The following is an 18703-nucleotide window of genomic DNA, read 5'->3' as shown; positions in this document are numbered from 1 at the left end:
AAAGGCAATAAAAATCACATGGACTGATTACGTATTACATACACATAAAGAGAAGTCACTGATTACACAGCAGGCTGAATATGTTCCTTCCACAGCTGGCAGTAACTCTCAAAGTTAAACAGCTGAAGTTATAAGCCTTGCCTTGGAAACAGTATTAGCTGTTAATATGTATGATGGTTGGCCTTGGTGCTTTGCAGCACTGTGTTTAATTGCACAAATTTTGTGCAGAAGGAGCACATGCCAACAGTTTCTGGGGCCAGCTCTATTAATACTGGCATCCCTCATGGTATAAGGTGATATTCTGAATCTGAAATAGGTTTTGCATACTATATATGTGTGTATGTATATATTTGAAACTGCTTATAAAAACAAGCTTTCCAGAGGATTGTCTTTAGGGTTGTGGGTTCTTTTTCTCAGAACAGGACACAAAAATGTGTCCATTTATTCACTGTAGTTTTACCCTTAACTTAAGTGTCTTTAAGGAAGGGTTTCTTTCTCCTGTCATAGCTATTAAATACACAGTGAAGTGTGGCTCAGGCCCGTATAATCAAGGATAATAAAAATAAATAGACCATAAAGGTCAACAAACAGAATTCTAAAACGTATTTCCAACACAAGCATTTTATTTGTAAAAGAATTCTAACCACGATGTCATTTTCAAACCCAGAAATTTCTATTGCTATAAATAATAAGGAAAGAAAAAGCAAAATAGCAAGCATTACAAATTTGAAATACCTGTCCTGCCTTGGCATTTTCACATACAGATGTCTCATATGGAACTGAAATTTCAGGAGGAAACTCGTTGACATCCAGGACATTTATTATAACGTTGACTTTGCTGGTTAATAGTGGGTTACCTATAAATGATTTTTAGGAGAAAAGCATTAAGGAATACTATTTATGTTTGTTGTCATCACCAGTGTCCATGAGCTGTCATAAACTGTTTTGATCCCAGTACTGTGACTTCTAAAGCCCTTGACTTCCATTTTTTTCTGATTTGTACTAAGGAGAAATCAGAAGCAAACTTCTTATCGTTTTGTACCAGACTTTGATCCATTACTCTTCATGGGGCAAGGAATCAATCAACATGATTATGTTTATCAGAGCATAAATTAAAGAATTTGAAGTTGTACCTGTAATTAAAGATGCAAACTTTTCTCAGATCACTTTTTATGGACTATGTGGAAAATGCTTCCAGTGATTAAAACTGAATTCTGTTTTCCACAATGGAATGCAGAAAATCAATATTTATTACTTAGCCACTGTTTACATCTTCAAGATATTAAGGAGGTAAGTGGGGCATTCCCATTTAGAAGATGGAGAAAAGTAAGAAAGAAAGATATAAAGAAAAATCTTGCTGAAAGCCAGAGTCAGTGGTAAATTTAGCAGTGTAACATGTAAAGCTAGCATTCATTCAACTTGTGGTTAAACCATTAGGCTATGTGGTAACAGATATTTCTTTAACTGCATAAATATTTGTGAGCAGCAAATACTTTTGTGCAAAAGAAATGCTAAAAATCAGTTTACATTATGCTTCTTTCCATTGTCCTACCGATGCAGATAATCTTCATCAGGCACTAGATGCATTTTATAAACAAGTTTACCTGCAAATGCAATGTCTGACAGAAAGGAGACACAAATTCAATACAGAGCAGACAATATTCTCTTTTACTTTACGCTGAGACCTCTTGCGAGATAGCAGATACATAAAAAACAGTTTAGCTGGTGAATCAAAAGGATAATTCTTTTATCCTTTTGCATTTAAGACAAGTGGCAGCCACTATACAGACACAGTTAACTATTCAAGAAATCTATGCTGTGACTCAGGGTGGTGTAGGAGTCACAGCATGGGGTCATGGTTAAGTACAAGAACAGTTTTCTTGAATCTTCAGACATCAATGGACCCTTCAAATTATTTGCATTAGCTGCTTACTTCAAAGTTTGTATAAACCTTTGCGTTTCAGTTGTTTATAACTAACACAGCAATGGGCAAAGTCTCTTCATAGTGGCACTGTAGAAATTGTACATGATTTCTTTCTTGTTCTTAGGAACTACTAAATATAGTGTTTTCAAGAGGCCTTTGTCAAAGCCAAAAGGTATTCCCCAATGATTTCCTAGTTAAGTAGGACCAGCTGCAAGTAGAACTGTGCTTTACCTGTTTACAAGTAGTGGATAAACTGACCATCCTACAAACTGAGCTTGGAATCTACAAAAAAAAACCAACCCCAAAACTCACTACCCAAATCACACAATATTTGTAGTTCCTTCCTATGAACATATCTATTTAACAGTGAACATATCTAATAATATCTCTTTGAATCCTCATTCACTTCCAATTCAGCATCACCCCTACTTGCAGAACATCTTTGTGGAGAAAAGCATTGTGCAGCATGAATGAAGACAGAGTTTGGTCCTGCAGCTGGGAATTAGCAATGATTCTTTAGATGCCCAAAGAGCCAGACGAAATCTAGATCACTTGCTCACAGTTGAATTGGTTCCTTTGTATAATAGGAAACAAAAAAGTACTAAGAAGTTATTTTAGTCAGTAGAGGGCAGGACCCTGACTCTGAATATATACAAAGATCAGAAAAGCCCTGAGTAGGTCCAGTTCATGCAGTTACTGGCAGAAACAGCCTAACTTAAAACTTCCCTCCTAGCAGTACTCGCTGCGAAGAACTCAGCAACTCACACGGAGTAACTCAGGTTTTCCTTTAGTTTTCGTGTGTTTATTTTAAGGTACAACACTGAAAAACAGGAGTTCAGGATACATTCTCCAAACACATCAGAGATTAATGCATTGCCATGAAAGTACAGGCATAGATGTTACTTTGTTTCCTTTTAGTAATGTGTTAACAATGCCTTTCCAGTAAAAGAATGAATGTACTCAAAATTTATGCATCATGTTCATGGGAGATATTAGCTGATTTTGATAAATTCTATTGAATATATCAGTTTCTATAAGAAGTCTTTTTAGGCTATATTTTTATTAAAATATCTTACATAAATGATTTTTTCAGCTATTTGGAACAGTGTACATATTATGAGACTGTATATTTTTTAAATGAACAAAGGGATTTGATGTTTTGCCTTCCCTCAAACTCACAATAGGATAGCAGGCTTTGGAAATATAAACAAATATGACTATAATTTTAAAATTTATTTCTCACTGATGGTCTGTGATTTATTTTCTATGATTCTTTGAAAGATACATTAGAGGCCAAAAATCTTTTCTTCCTAAATATTTCAGCAAGGTAGAATTTTACCTTGCATAAATGGTCAGCAAAAATCAAATATGAAAGTAAACAGAATTACTACAGCATAAGATGGACCTACTTCTGGATTTCACTTTATTTATGTGATTCATTTTCTTTCTGGTTTGTGCTAGTATCAGTTTAACTGTATATAAAGGAAGACTGCAAGAAGATTGTGTACAGCTTTGAATTCATATATAATTACAAAAACCTGTAACTTGATGTGAACGAGGATGATGAATTGCATTTCAAATACCACTTTGCAGACTTGACCTCCATTTTCTCCATTTTTGTTTTGTTTGCTCTCTGTCTCAAAATCAAATCTTTTTGAGCCCTGTGAGCACAGTAGTGACGTGCATGCTGGTATCAGTGAGTGAGTCACTGAAGACATCTGCCCGTGACTTTTAAACCAAGATTACACAGAGAAGAAGACAAGTTGGTTAAATCATTAGCCTAGGAATTAAGAAACTGATTTCAGGTTTCAATTCTGCCTGTAAGATACAGGCAAATTAATTAGCTTCTTCCTTCCTCAGTTTTCCTGTCTTTAAGACAGTGACAACCCTGTTTCCTTCTTTTGCTTGAGTACCATCATCTGTTAACATCTTCATGGTTCAAGGATATTACAGGTGTAGGAAATATGTAAAATACTTTGACTAATGGACTTGTGAAAATCCAAGATATCTGAGCAAATAGATACTCACCATTAAGGAGAACTGGTGATTCCTTAACCCCAGTTATGGTATGCAGCAGAAGATAAACCCTATCTTGAGATTTAAGCTGAGGTTTCTTTAATATTTACAAAATTCAGGCCTAGACTTAGAGGAGTTGGGAAGATGATTTGGACAGGAAGGGTTATGGTTACTTTATGTTTATTTTCAACCTTAACTAGTGTCTTCAGGATGGGAAAGCAGAAATAAGATCTTATGCATCTTATCTATTTCCTCTTTTCGAAGATGCAAAAACCATTTCCATACTAGGTAATTAAGCAGCACACTGGGGAACTTTTTGAGCACTGGACTGTGATTTTTTTTATATCATTATGTTCTTACAGCAGCCCTTGGCACAGTCTTAGCCTGGGGCAACTAGTGGTCTTGCGGACAATTCACATGCATGTGCTGGGAGTTAGTATGGGTGAGGGACCACTCTCAAAGAATTGATTTACATATGGGCACCCTGTTTGGAAGCTAAGAGTGTTTAATGGCATAGAAATAGGCTACTCAGTGCCAGCTGGCCTTTGTGCTTGAAATGAGCGCAAGCCATGTATAATTTATTAGTTTGGACGGAGTCTGTGGGCTTAAAAATGTTCAGAAACAGTAACCATGGAGGCTACTAGGGTGTTGAGTTCTAAGAAGAAAAAAAACTACAATGAAATATAGTCAGGGAATGAAAAGAAGTATGGAGAAATTGGGAAGTGAAATGGGGGAAAAAAATGCGAGTCTGAAACATCCTCTCCCTGTTCATGCACTTTGTTCTATATAAAGGATGATTTTTTTTATTTCTACAGATGGGTAAGGGACCTTCTGCATTCAGCTGCCTTCACATCTGTCATCACCCATGTGTCAGCAGAACAATCATCCAGCTCCCACTTAAAAAGATCTCTACTTTGGGACAGACTTCTCTAACAAGAGTGAGAATAAAGTTATGGTGTCTTGTGTTAAATACAACAATTGGCTACCCATCACTCCATGCTGGGTACGCCTCTGAGATGTTCTCAAGAGTCAGTTGTGCTGCTATTTGGAGACAGATTCCCAGACAGTGTTTAGATCAGATGTTTGGAATTTTTTCAGGGTGAGAAATAAAAATCACAGTATAATGATACATGGTCAGAGTTGGTCATTGCATAACTTGAGTAGAATAACTTCCCTTATCCCAGTTCCCTAGGTGGAACCAGCAGCTACTGTCCGTATGTAAGATCTACTGTGTTATTGCTGGGTAAGCAGGACTTCCCTGGCTGTGAGCATAGAAGTTTATACAAGCAAGCCTAGGACAAGCAGATTTCATAATTAACTGTTTGCTAAGGGTCCAAATTCTGCCTCTCTTCAAGCTGCCAACCTGCACCTTGTCTGGTGTAGGCAGGGATGAAGGGGTAGGACCTGAAGTTCAGGGAAGAATAATCTCAGTATATATACATTTTTATATGTCAAATAAGTGCAGAATGAGGACACTGGACATGAAACCATTTACAAATTTCCAAAGAACCAGGCTTTTGAATAAGACTTTTTTTTTTGCCTCCACAATAGGTGATGTCAGCAAAGATTACTTTAATAAACACAAGGTAATTCTCTTCTGCCTCATTTTTGAAATGTATTCCTTTAAAAATTATAACTTCTGGTGCTTTATTGCTAATAATAGTCAGATTTATCAGCTTGTAAGAAAAGTCTAAAGGGTACATCCATATCTACATTTACATGTACATTTATCAATTGGTTGCTGCTATACTTAGCTATCTAACCTGCATGCCATTTATGCCATTGTTTCATAGGTAATTTGATAGCTCAAAAGTCATAATATTATTTCAAGACTTTAGTGGCTGTGAGAAAAAATGTAACACAAACATCATCTATGATTCATACAGGGTTTCATTTTGAAGCTACAGAAGAACAAAGGGGAACAATCACTTAGAAGGCCCCAGGACTAAGGCACAGGCAGGGAGTCCAGGCAAGCCTGCCCATGACCTTTGCATCGTTTTCCACATATAGGAGAATGATGGCAAAACTGCTTTAATATAGTTTTCTCTCTGACTTGATGCGGATAAAGCTGGTGGCCTTTGTTTATAATTGGCCTGTTCAAGAAAAGATAATTTGCAGAATGACCATTAGGATGTGTCTAAAAGGTGGGGGCGTTTCTTGTTATTCTCTCACACTGATAAAGCAAAATACGTATTTTAGCTATAAAGTTTTTTAGGTAACAGAACTTAATATGACTAGTTTGGAGTCTGTTTATTTTAATGAGATAAGGTCATGGAGAACTGAACATACTTAGGTAACAATAGTGTCCATTCCTGAGGCAAGTTTATGCAACTAATTGCAATACTGGGCCACTGTCCTTAGGTAATCATGTATATGTCAAGGCACTGTTCATGCACTTTTTCTCTAATAAGAGATGGCAGTTTCAGTGTTTCTATGTCAGCACTGAAAAAGTGGCAATTTTTTTATAGCAGAAATTCTTCAAATATAGTAATTCCCCCCCTCCCCCTTTTTCTTCAGATGTTTTCTTCTCTTCTTTCTAACCTTTTACGGTTGTGTGCAGTGTGTCATCCCTCAAACCCCAGCCTTTACTTCTGTGCTAGCTCTTAGTCAGACAACTGCATATAAAGTTTAGTAGTTAGTATACCTCAAATCCCCCAAAATATTGCCAATTACTGGTGTAGTACAGATATGGCAATTGTTTTTAATGCTATGGATAATGGTCAATGCATAATATTTTGTGGTATGCTGAAATGAATCACAAATATGTCTTAGGTGTAGATTCTTAACTAGGCAATTGTTAAAATTGGGAATGTCATAATATAGCCTACCTGCTACAGCTCTACATAAACATGATATTACTGTATATGTGCCGGGAAGGTGCACAGACAAGTAAACTTGGAGGTTTTAGCTAGCTTTAATTACGCTTGGGAATAATAAAGAGATTCACATCAAGTTTACTAAAACTGTTGCCTTACTGCAGAAAAAAATTACAAATCTCAAATGTACTTTATCCACCAATAAATCCAAATAGTTAAGCTTTACTGAAACACAGACTATTATGAGACCTCCCCTCTGCATCTACCTGCCTTTCAGTTTCTCTGGAAACAAATTAGACTTCTGGTGGACTTTCTGTGAATATACACACGCACATGTATCTCTATGATGTACTCAATCACTCGTGGTAGTTTAGTTTCCTCTGTTAGTGTATTCCTTTTCCAAGATACAGATAAAATTCAAGTGTTCATTTGACTGGTGTCCTCGTTATGTTTTCAGGTTCCAGGGAGGGAGCTCATGGTTCTTTTTCAGATAACTACAACTGAGAATTTTTATTTATTTATTTTAAATAATGTATAGCTTCTCTGCTTCCAAAATCTCTCTCTTCCTGTTAGTAGCATGTATTACTTTTTGAAGACTCAGTGCCAAGCAATACATTGAGGAAAACATGTTTTTTGCTTTAGAAACTTGCATTTCTAGACACATGAACAACACAGAATGAGTAAGAAATACAGCAGGGGTCCTCTTCTACAGCCTATTGATGTCAACAGAAAGACTTCTGTGGCCTTTACACAACTGCTAAGTGACCAAAAGACTCATATTCAAAGGGTGGTATACGCCTACAAGAGTTTCAGTTTGACGGGGTCACGAAGGAGGAATGCTACACAGAAGGATGGCAATGAAGAAAGCTGCAGCTACATAATACAGCAGCAGAAGGGAGTTATTATTAAAAAAAAAAGCTATGTAGGAGAGGACACAAAGACAAGAAATGAAAAAAAAACCACCCCACCACAAATTATATAGGAAAAGAAAACAAGTGGTTAGGCATAAAATCTTGGGCAGAGAGAAAACACAAGAGCAGAGATGCAGCACACATTGATTAATTTAGGGCCTTAAGTCTTGACTCAATTTTAGTGTACTTTTTGTCTGAGAATTTAATGAGTCTTTAAATTTTTCTGCCTTCAAAAAGCAGATTGACAGACCTTTTATTTGACTAACCTAATTTCATAGGGAGTGAATTGCAAAATCACAAATAAGAACTGGAAGGCCTCCATACAGCTCCTCATGCTCTTCATGCTGACAAGATGTTTTTCAGTTTCTGAGGGAACTGTGCCTACATGAGGGCTCCTAGAAAAACCTTACTGTATAGCGCTGTTTGAACATCACAGTTAGCCTCACAGTGAGTCTGGTAAAAAGATATTTATTGAGCCTTCTTAAATAATCTCTTGGCAATACATGCACTCTTCACAGCATATTTATGCCTGAGCACTACATTCTGAAAAAAATACCACATTAGCATATTAATTCAGTTTGTGTCATACTTACTAACTTTACTTGCAATTATAGAGAAATTGTACTGTGCTGTGCTTTCTCTGTCCAGTATTTCATTAGTAGCAATGGTTCCTTCAGTAGCATCTATTGTAAAGTAGCTGTCCACATCATTCTTCCAATCGATGAAGTATCTGTATGAGAAAAATATTAAACAAAGTAGATGCAAATCTGCAAAGATTACTCATTTATCAAAACAGCAGTCTAGCTAGCTCAAGTTTTGTTATTTTTCTCTTCCTAGCTATTACCATCCTTGCAGGAAGAAGACAATAAAGAATGATTTGTTTATTTCTTTTTTGCAGAGTTGGAATGCTCAAGGGAAAATGGGATATAATAAAAGATTTAGTACTTCTGGTGTTCAGATTATTTGAAAACTCTGAGCTCCCAAGAAGTTGATGCACACCTTCTGTGACCCTGATCACTTATACCAGTCACTTTGGAAAGCACTAGATAGGCTTAGAGGAGAAAAAAAGAAAAGATATGTGAAATAGTGCTTAAGGTATGAATAGCGATGAAGAGTGGATCAGATCTGGTCTCTTTACATCCATTTGTAGCTGCAATAGGCTGTAAGCAGCCTCCCTGGGCTTGCAAAGATGTGTCCTGGTGGACTTACACGGGCTGTTGGCACAGGCTACTCAAAGGTCCCTAAGGGATGTTGGCAGAGTCACAGTATGGGAGATGGAGAAGGGTGTGCTTATTCTGCCACATAAATAGCAGCAATAAAATGCTCTTTGCCTTTGGGAAGAACAGGCAACCTCCAATTTCACTGGAGCTGTGAGAAACAGGGCAATACCGTTGTTTTTTTATTCTCCTGAGCCTTTGTTTGTCAAGAAATATGAACATAGAAGAGATTCAAAACTCAAAATGTGTATTTATTTGTTATTTTTCCCTAGCAAGGACTTAATAGAAAGCGGAGATGCACTTGTAAACATAGCTGCTCAAAAGCAATCTGATAATTATTCCAAACCCATTTCCCTTAAATGCTAATTAATTTGAAAGTCTATTTTCACATTTGATGCTACTGTTTGTAGTCATAACAGAATAATAATTTTTCTGATGCAGTACCGCCAGCTACTAATTTCCTTTTCAGTGTTAGTCTCTTCATACCTTGACGATGTTTCTCAAAAACTAGGCAGGATGAAATTGAGAAAGCTATTTGTGAGCAGTAGGCAGTAAGACCAAAATGGCACTCAAAAACAAGTACATTTAGAAGATCATAAAGACCAGAGGACCATTCCTGTGACACCTCATTGCATTTAAACCAGTGAGAATAAGAATAAAAGTTTGTATTTCCTTCTCTGATTAGTGTGATTTATGGAAAGAATATATAGGGAATGTAATGATAAACGCTGTGTTTACTGGTGTAGAAGGAAGCAATGGTGGAAAGGGGTATATGGCATATTTCTAAAGAAAATATCTCAGATTGGGACTCAAGAATGCCAATAGCTCAGGAAGACTTGAATAGTAAAAAAAAATCACAAATAAGGTACCATGCTTCTTTGGAGACATTTTGTTTAATCAGAATCACAAGAAAATCCTATCTGTAGATGAAATAGGCTATTTCATCAATTGACAGGCATCATTACCAGTTCACCGCTTTATCTGAAAAGCCTCAGAAATGGTTTGCTGAAGGCAGCATGTATCCTTTTACACAGCTGAGCAGGCACATTTTCTTGAATATGATAATATTGTCTACCCACATTTGTAATTTTGGTCTCATTGTTCAAAATTTGGTTGACATAAAAATTATGAAAAATATATAAGCCATTTATTAGAAATATCATTACACTGACATACTCTTTCAGGAACAGTAAAATTACTCTTTCAGGCTTTGCATGTTTAATAGATTATAATTTCTTCCAAAATTAAATATGCAGCCACACACAAATAAATGGGATCAAAGCATGAGAAAGTAACTTTGCTTATCTTTCCCCTTAGGAAGATTAGCTTTATCTAAGTACCATACACACCACAGTATGAGCCAGTGAAGAAAGTACAGGACTTAATTCAAAGCACAGTGTAGGTGATAGCCTCCTTCACCAGCAGACTTTGAAACTCCAGAAAACATATTCAGTTTGAATGCTGTTGTGTTTGAAGTTGAGTTCAAGCACGAGTATTTGTAGGATCAGAATCTGATAGCCTATCTGCAAGCATTCACACAGGTGATTAACTTCATGCAGAAGCCCAGTATGCCTACTCCTAAACATAAGCATCAGCAGGATCGAAGTCCGCAATAAGCACTGCAAGCCTAGCTCTACTCCTGCTGAGACTAATGGCAGAATTCCTCTTGGCTTCCCTGGAAGTGGGATCTGTGGGAATTGAACAGTTTGATAAAAACAGAACTGTAGCACTTCTTCTAAATTCATTGTCTTCACCTCTGTTAACACTGTGGAAACTATTATGCCAGTATTGGTAGTCTTTTTTTTTAACTTTGGCATTATCTTTGAAGTCATCCCTTCCTTCCCTCTCCATGTGCTGCACATACGGTAAAACTAGGGGTGGAACAGCCAGTCGTTTCAGATCCTTTCATCCTAAGAGGCTATATATTCGATTAGACTACAAAGGGAAGAGGACTGGGAGGAAGTATTGGAGATGTATTGTGTAAAATGGAGATATTTACAGGAAAAACTGCAAACAAGAAGCCATTCTTCCTCCTTTCATTGGTTGCCCATGTGCAGTACCCATGAAAACATATCTGGCAGAAGATCCTCTTAGAGACAGCTCTTCTGGACATAGCATTGCTCCCAAATACTTCAGGAAGTCTGTAAGGCTTGGTAAAAGAGTGAATGGGACCCCATCTGGCTGCTTTTCAAAGGCAAATTTTGGGGCCATCCCCAAAGGGCGGTGGCTTTTCAGGGAGGCCCTAAAAGAAATGTCGTTTCCTTTTACAGCCCAAAAGCACTCTTTCATGCAGTCCGATGCTCACTGTAAGATTCTTTGTAAGCAGCACAGCAACACTTAGTCTTTTTCTAAGGCCGATAGTATTGCCTGAGCTTTGTCTTTTACTTGGAAAAAATGTGTTCAAGAACAGAACAAATGGCAAAAGGGTCTCCAACCAGAAAAATCTGTAACTTTCCAGAGATAAACCCAGCTATCTGGGACATAAAGCCTGACATTTCTTGTTAGATTGTGACACAGAGAGGAACACTGTTGAAATACTGGTATTAGGACAGCTGTCTAGATCTTCTAGTCATGGTCTAGCAGTTTGAAGCAACTGAGGTTGGTTTGTTTGACTGCTCAGAGTGCCTGCAAGACAGATCATGGATAACTGTACTAATCCGAAGAGGCAGCTCCCTCCTTGAAAAGTTAGGGAGAATTTACTTGTTGACACAGGACACAGCAGTATTATTTTTCAGAAAAATCTGAACAGGCCTGCCTGGCAACTCTGAGTACCAGGACATTGATATATAGTTTATATTCACTGACAGGGAAGAAACTTTGAACTATACATCTCCCTGAATATTCTTCCCAGCAGAAGAATGTATTCCAGATTATATTAGTGAAGGCAGGGGTGTGTGGGATAAGTGTGGAAGGATATACATTTGCTAATGTTGTCTGTGTCTTCTCAAGAATAGCTATATTTGTACCTCAAGTAGGATAGAAGAGCCAGAATGGAAATATTTGGTTTATAATATGGTAAGAGTCAAGTCTGTAGGACTCTCATCCAGAGCATTCACAAAGACACGCACTGCCATCTTAAGAGCTCCACGAATAATTTGCATTCCTCTTGGCTAAGCGGTGAGGTCCTGCATAGCCTATGGGGTCTTACAGAGCACTCCCCCGAAAGAGGGCTCATCTTTCGAAGAGCGGAGGACAACGGGGAAGACTGTATCAACTCTAGCTGCAGCACAGAAGATAGATAGCAGAGTGCTTGATGGAGCGCTGTTGAATACCTGAGTGACAGCAGATCACCCTTGTGAGGATAACAGGAACTCTGAGCCGTTAAGCAGACAACTGTAGTTGCTTCAGACTGATATACCATGAATAAAAGAACTGGACAGCTGTCCTCCTGCTGCTATGGAAACATGCGTGACAACATGCTCAGGAGGGATGGGATGTGGCAGGATGCTAAGGAGGCTGTGAAGCTCAGGATTTGGGGTGCGGTTTTGGTCTTAAAAATGTGGAAGGGAAGACTTCCCTTGCCTAGCACAGATGGCCTTGGGAACAGTGGCGGGCCATCCTCACCAAAAGTTTAAAAACCTTGCCAAAGACTTTCTTTGTTGTTCTGTCTTGATAGTGACAGCAGTGGTGACACAATGCAACAGAGGAATCATATAACAGCATGTAACAACTTACAACATATTACCATCTTTCTTTTTTCTTTCTTTTTTTTTTAGTTGCTGCTTAAACACAATGCAGAGTTTGCATTTGTTTGCCCATGCATTGGTCCTTAGTGGGAATTTCACCAGCTGTTCCCAAACTTGCAGAGGAAGGCATATTGCAGCTTGGGCTTAGCTCAAAAAGGGGAGCTTAGGAGAAAGTTACAAGGTCCTTTACAAGGTAATAGCCATTTTTTCTGTTTTCCAAAATTCACCTGAGTATTCTAGTCTTGCTAGTATTACCTTCCTAATGAACAACCTAAGCTGTTATGCTTTCATACTCAAATCTCCATTGCATTCCATGTACATACACATACATATATTATAAAATTTTCTGTCGATATATCCACCAGCTAAAACATATTACAGCCACCATCAGTGCTCAGTATCATTTTCTTTTCTCAGCTGTCTTTTGATAGGGTTTTACTGCCTCCAAAGAACGACAGTAGCAAAGTACTGGCCTAAGTATTTTATTCTATGCTTTTCAAGAACATAGGGACACCTTCTTAGGAGGTGGTTGTGGTTGCTGGGATCATTCTAGTGACGAAAGCACTCTCAGGTCTTCTTCTGAAAAGGATGTCATAAATGTAGACTAAGTAGAACTAACAGAGAATCAAGAGGTACCAGAAAAATTTGCCGGCTGCACAATGTTGGCATGGTGAAAGCTGGGTCATATCAAAGTCTAAGTGCTCTCCTGTGCATTCCTAGCCCAGATGCACCCCAGTGCATTTATCCTTGCTTTGACTCTCATGTAGCTGACAGCTACATCCATCCATACTGAAAAGCAGCATCCAGGTCTCAGACAAGCTGCTTTGACGTCATTTTAGACTCAAAGGTCTCAGAGACAAATTAAAGGAGCAGAGTTGCAATACCTTGCTTATATACACCCATACCTCCTAAAAAGTAAGAGCACAAGCAGGAACAGTCTTGCGTAGCTCTGCCATATCACTGCCTGTGAGACACGTGAGGGGACTTACGAATCTGGAGAAAAAATATTTGTTTCCAGAAAGTTTTCTTTCTGATACTGGACCTGAAAGATGAATAGATGGAGCACTTGGTAACACGGCTAAACTCTAACCATCTGAAATGGAATATGCAGTTCTCAGAACTTGTTCCTGATATTACAGCCACGCAATTCAAGCCAGGAAATGAGCAAGGTAAGGCATAGTGTGTATTTCAGAGGAAGAGGAGATCGCTTCAAAGCGAGACTGGGAGGATTAAGGCCAAATGCCACAGAAGTAAAACCTTAAAGAGTGCTAAAACACAGATGATAGGTATGGTGCAGTGATAGTAAGCATGAGGAGAAGAGCTCTGACCTGCTCAAGCTGCTGAAAGGAACGGTGAAGAAAAGATACTGTCTACAGCCTTTGTCACTGTTTGTATAGTGAGCAGGGAAGGGGAGCATGGATCACGCCCCTAGAGATGCTATTAAGCTAAAGGCATGCAGACCAAATTTGCTCCTGCTGCAACGGCATGCATACAGAAAATCATTTGAAGGAGTAAAGCACATTATTCAATTGGAATTGGCATGAAAATGGAAAGGAATCATCCAATTCAGTGAGCAGTAACGCATTTAACATTTAATTACTGGCTTTCCCTTTTGTTTTATTGTTCCACAAATAGGTAACAGTAATTGCAACCAGCCTCCTAAAAGAAGAAAAGGAAAAGAAAACCCCCAAACAACAAAAAGGGGCGGGGGGTGCATTCCTTCAATTTTTATATTTGATACAGAGTTGTCCTACATCATCTGTCCCACATCAGCATAAATATTTTTGTCTGTATTTCAATTTCTATTGCAAAATTGTACCTAAGCAGACCCAGATGGTGAATCTAAGAAAACCCAAACCACAGATTTTCTGTGTACACTCTGAATGATTTGGCTGCCAAGCCCAGTTCAGAAAGCATCCTATTACTCTAGCCACAGTTTGTCAAACCCAAGCACTGGAATGAAGCATTTTAGATGTAAGATAATTCCTGACGCAATGGGATAAAAAGAAGTATCATTTCTAAGACAAACTATGCTTTCAACTATGCTTTTCCAGCCCACCATTTTTTTCAACTACAAGTATGTACCCAATGCCTTTCTCTGTAACTGAACCGTATCGGAAAGATCCTTCCATTCACTTTCTGTAGTTTCTTGACTGGCTGGGCTCTTTTTAAGTTTCATTTCACCGAAGGTGCTCGTCCATGGGGTCACCAGTCCCTCCGGATCTCCCCCAAGCACTGCATCCTTGCCCAGCCACCCTGGAAAGCCCCTACGGCCGGTGGGTGGTGGGAGGAGGAGGTGCCCGCAGGTCTCGGGTGGGCTAAGGCCCCTCTGGGAGTGCTTGTGTCACCCTGCAGACACCCGAGGAGCTGGTCGTGCTGCAGCTTTTGCTTCAGCAAACTCAGTCAGCTGAGGTACGGGCGACCGGCTCAGTCCACACTGCATCGTTGGTGTATTTTAGTGCTGGGAAGTGGTTTGATACGACCCCCTTGAGAGGTTTCAGCTTGACTGCTTTGAGAGAATCGGTACTGAAAGTAGGTCTGTTGATAAGCAGCAAATGGGCAATATGTATGAAATGTTAATATATGCAAATTAGCTACTCTGGACTCTGAATCTTAACTGATTAAGGGAATGAAAGAATTCACAGAAACACAGACTTCTGTTTTGAGGGGGAAAGATCATGGGAAGAAATGGGAACAACAACAACAACCATAAGACAAAGTCAACGTTGCCCTTCAAAGGGGGAAAGGATAACTGTCCTGGTAATTTCTCTCCTGTGACTGAAGGCTACATTTTGTATCGTGTAAAATACCAGATCTGTAGGCCAAGATCCTCAGAGACAGCTAAGTGACTGACTTCAGAAGATATGGACTTAAGCGATTCCTCTTTTTCTTATTAAATTACTTGGTGCCTCATTGCAAGGAGTATCCTCAAGTTAAAAAAGGCAGTGGTAATACGAGCTCAGCACAACCAGAAATGTGGCATTTGAAGGTTAATGGATTCTGATCGTTGTACCTTTGTGCAGAATAAACATTTCCTCAAAAATTCCTGTTGATTTTTTTAGTTTGCGAGAGACAAATAACCTGGTTGATAGAGGTGCTCTATAAAAATATCTCAACTTGTCTCAACTCACGCTCTGCTGATGTGAAGCACATTTCTTACTCTGGCACCTAGTGAGATAGAACACTGGGTTTTGGGAGAAAAATGTTGCAAAGAAAGGTGAGGGATGAAATAACAATTTTCTGTGATGTGATAGATCACTATTTCTGTACGTGACCTTAAATTGTGTAAACTGCATTCACTTTAAGTTTTGTTTAAATATTTAACTGCAGGTAAATGAAATTCAGAGTTCATACCAACTTAGGACAGTTAAATACCACCCATCATATTAGAAATAATAGATGGGAGCCTAAAAAAATTAGAAATATAAATGAAAGATAATAAGATTCAGTTGGGAATTGTGATCAGTTAGGATTTTTTGTAATTCCAATAAATACATAATGAAATAGATGAAAGAAATATTAAAGCAGGAGTGGCAAAAGGGGTGAGGGACTGGAAGAATACAAATGAGACTTTACGTGTGATTTGTCTACCTAAATGTCCAAAGGAATTTTCATGAGTAGAATAATCATGTGCTGTGGCTGGAACACTGCATATAACTAGGTGTCGAGAAAATGACACCTCTACAACAGAATTTTGTCCTGGGCATCATGTCACTAGATAGATATCAACAAATTGGAGGGAGTTTACAGAAGAGAAAGGAAAACTGTCTTGGGTCTAGGCATTCTGGGTTATAAGGAAAGATTAAAAGAACTAAAATATGTTTAGCTTGGATAAGAGATGAAAAAAGGGAGACATGATAATGGTCTACAGATAGCTGAAGGGCTTAAACATGGAGAAAGGAAAGGTATTATTTTGTTCAGCACAGAGAAGCGGAGGGGCAAAATTAAGAAAGGGAAAATTAATGTTATGCAGCAAAATCTTTCTGGCAGTGATGTGTATTATGCTGCACACAAGAGGAATGATATGAGTTCTGTCACTTGGTACTACAAAGCTAAGTTGGATAAAGTAATGGAGACTGTGCAGTAAGGGAAATTTCTAGAAAGATGGACTGAATAATCCTATTAGTCCCTGCAATGCTGAACTCTGATACATAACAGGAAACGGTATCACCATGCTAATCATACTCAGTTACAAATCTGCTCTAAGATGCAGTTCCAAATATTTTAAAATATAAACATAAAAGGTTTTTTTTTAAGATTGCAGTTATTAAAAAGAGAAACAGAAAAATCACTCCTACAATGAGAAACAAGAAATTCAGACTTCAAGTCAAGCCTGAGATCAAAATGTTAGAGAATGTAATGTGTTGAAGCATGCAAACAAATTTGTGTCCTCTAAAATCCCACCCTGACACTGAAATTTCCTTCCTGCAATTCTTAAGACGATCCATTGACTGAGTTATCATTGTGTAAGACTCAAAAAAATTGTATCAGCATATGTACATACATACATATTTGAAACACTAAGTCAGTTCTTTATTGTTCTTCTCAAATGTAAGTGCTGAACTCTTCTGCTGATTACTGGAAGTATTTTCCATTCCAGTGAAGACTGAGGAGTGATTGCCATAATTTTACTAAAGGTGCAATCAAGAATTTTTAAAATGAGTTCCCTGTATACCATGCATGTTTAGGGAAGCCATTAAGTTCAAACAAGTATAATTAGATGTAACAAAACATTTTATTTTCCTGTGCTAAATGATAGAGTCATCTGAGTAATCTGCTTTTAGGGCTAAATAGGATAGTTAGATTTCCAAAGTCTTCCTCAGGGCTGCAGCACTAGAATTAGTATTAAGTTACTTTAATTTCTTTTTCATACCTTCATTTGATTTAAAGATTACTCTTGATTCTGAGTCTTGTGGTTTTCTATTAACTTAAAAATGCTGTCTCACGAGGTTTTACAAGAGCAGCAAAGGTAAATATCCTTTTTTCTCCTCTGTGCAGCATGATAATATGAAATAAGGTGTAATGCACTACTTGCCTAAGAGTAGCAGACAATAGTCTTCGCATATCATTCATGTTGTCCTGTGTTAATACAACCACAGGGTTCCTTCTCATATTTTTTGTGCCCTTTACACTGTACAACCCAGCAACTGTTGTGCTCTATGCATACAAAGTATTACATATATAAAATATTAGCTATATTTAATAAAAAAATACTTTTTCTAGAATAAAACTTTTAATATCAAAAATATTTTAAAAAACAAATTTCTTAACATAATGAAAAGAAACAGGACCTCTCTTGTGCAGAACTCCTAGTTTTAATAACCTGGGTTTAATACTGTGATATTCTGCTTGGAGGAAGTAAATCCAGTCAAACTTATCTACTGTCACATAAAAACATAGTCTGATATCGTCATAGTAAGAGTTATTAGCAAAATCTAATGCTAATAACAGCAAAATAACATTTGAAGTTTTGCTGTAAAATTTTCCTGTCATTAACCAACAAATGTAAAGGACGTGGTAACGTTCCAAAGTGGCAGATGCTGTTCTGCTAGGTTGCCTTTTTTTGTTTATATGTTTAAATAATTTATTAAGCCATCTCCCTTAATGGGAGCAGAAGCTTTCTGTACCTTTGCTGAATATCTTCAGAACACTGCTGAGGCGTTAGAGGTCAAACCAAAGGAAACCCTGACTGGTCTGTTGTCAGATCTTATCCTTTGGGTAATCCCATAGATAACGGCTGGATCCCAGAAGAACTCCACCCATGCAGATACATAATAAACTCAATACTTAATTTTTTTTTTTCAGGGGATACTAGGAATGAAGAAAAAAACCCCAACAAACAAACAAAAAAACCCCAAACTCTAGCTGAAATGCAAAAAGGAACTAGCACCGCCATTCACTACTGTCTAACTATTGCCATTAAATCTTAACATATCTTCTAAGTGCCCAGTCAGACACAGTCACAAAAGGGCTTCTGCTACTGTTCCAGGTTAAGTGGTTATCTCGTACCCTCACCTCCCTCCCTGCTCCCAAACAGTATTAGTCCTACAGTTCTCCCAAATGCGATTTCCTTTTAAAATGAAATGGCCAGTTTGTAAAGAAGTAGTTTGTTTTCAGCTGTTTTCTAACCTAA

At 38.0% G+C, this 18703-nt stretch overlaps 1 protein-coding gene across 5 annotated transcripts in view; it reads right to left on the bottom strand.

Annotated features, from left to right (window-relative positions):
* The window catches only part of CDH12 (cadherin 12), a 394341-nt gene that overhangs the window by 12105 nt on the left and 363533 nt on the right, over window positions 1–18703 (bottom strand). For all 5 annotated transcript variants that reach the window (XR_008234241.1, XM_052781074.1, XM_052781082.1 and 2 more), the window contains 2 exons: window positions 8261–8397; window positions 736–857 (listed from right to left, as the gene is read on the bottom strand). Coding sequence is in view for 4 of the 5 variants with exons in the window: in XM_052781074.1 (XP_052637034.1) it covers window positions 736–857; window positions 8261–8397 (259 nt within the window). In the remaining variant the exon portion in view is untranslated. The remainder of the gene's footprint in view (window positions 1–735; window positions 858–8260; window positions 8398–18703) is intronic.

This window comes from Harpia harpyja, chromosome 1, assembly GCF_026419915.1.
Source record: "Harpia harpyja isolate bHarHar1 chromosome 1, bHarHar1 primary haplotype, whole genome shotgun sequence".
Lineage (NCBI taxonomy): Eukaryota > Metazoa > Chordata > Aves > Accipitriformes > Accipitridae > Harpia > Harpia harpyja.
The sequence above is the reverse complement of the archived record's forward strand: the minus strand, read 5'-3'. Positions and strand labels throughout refer to the sequence as shown.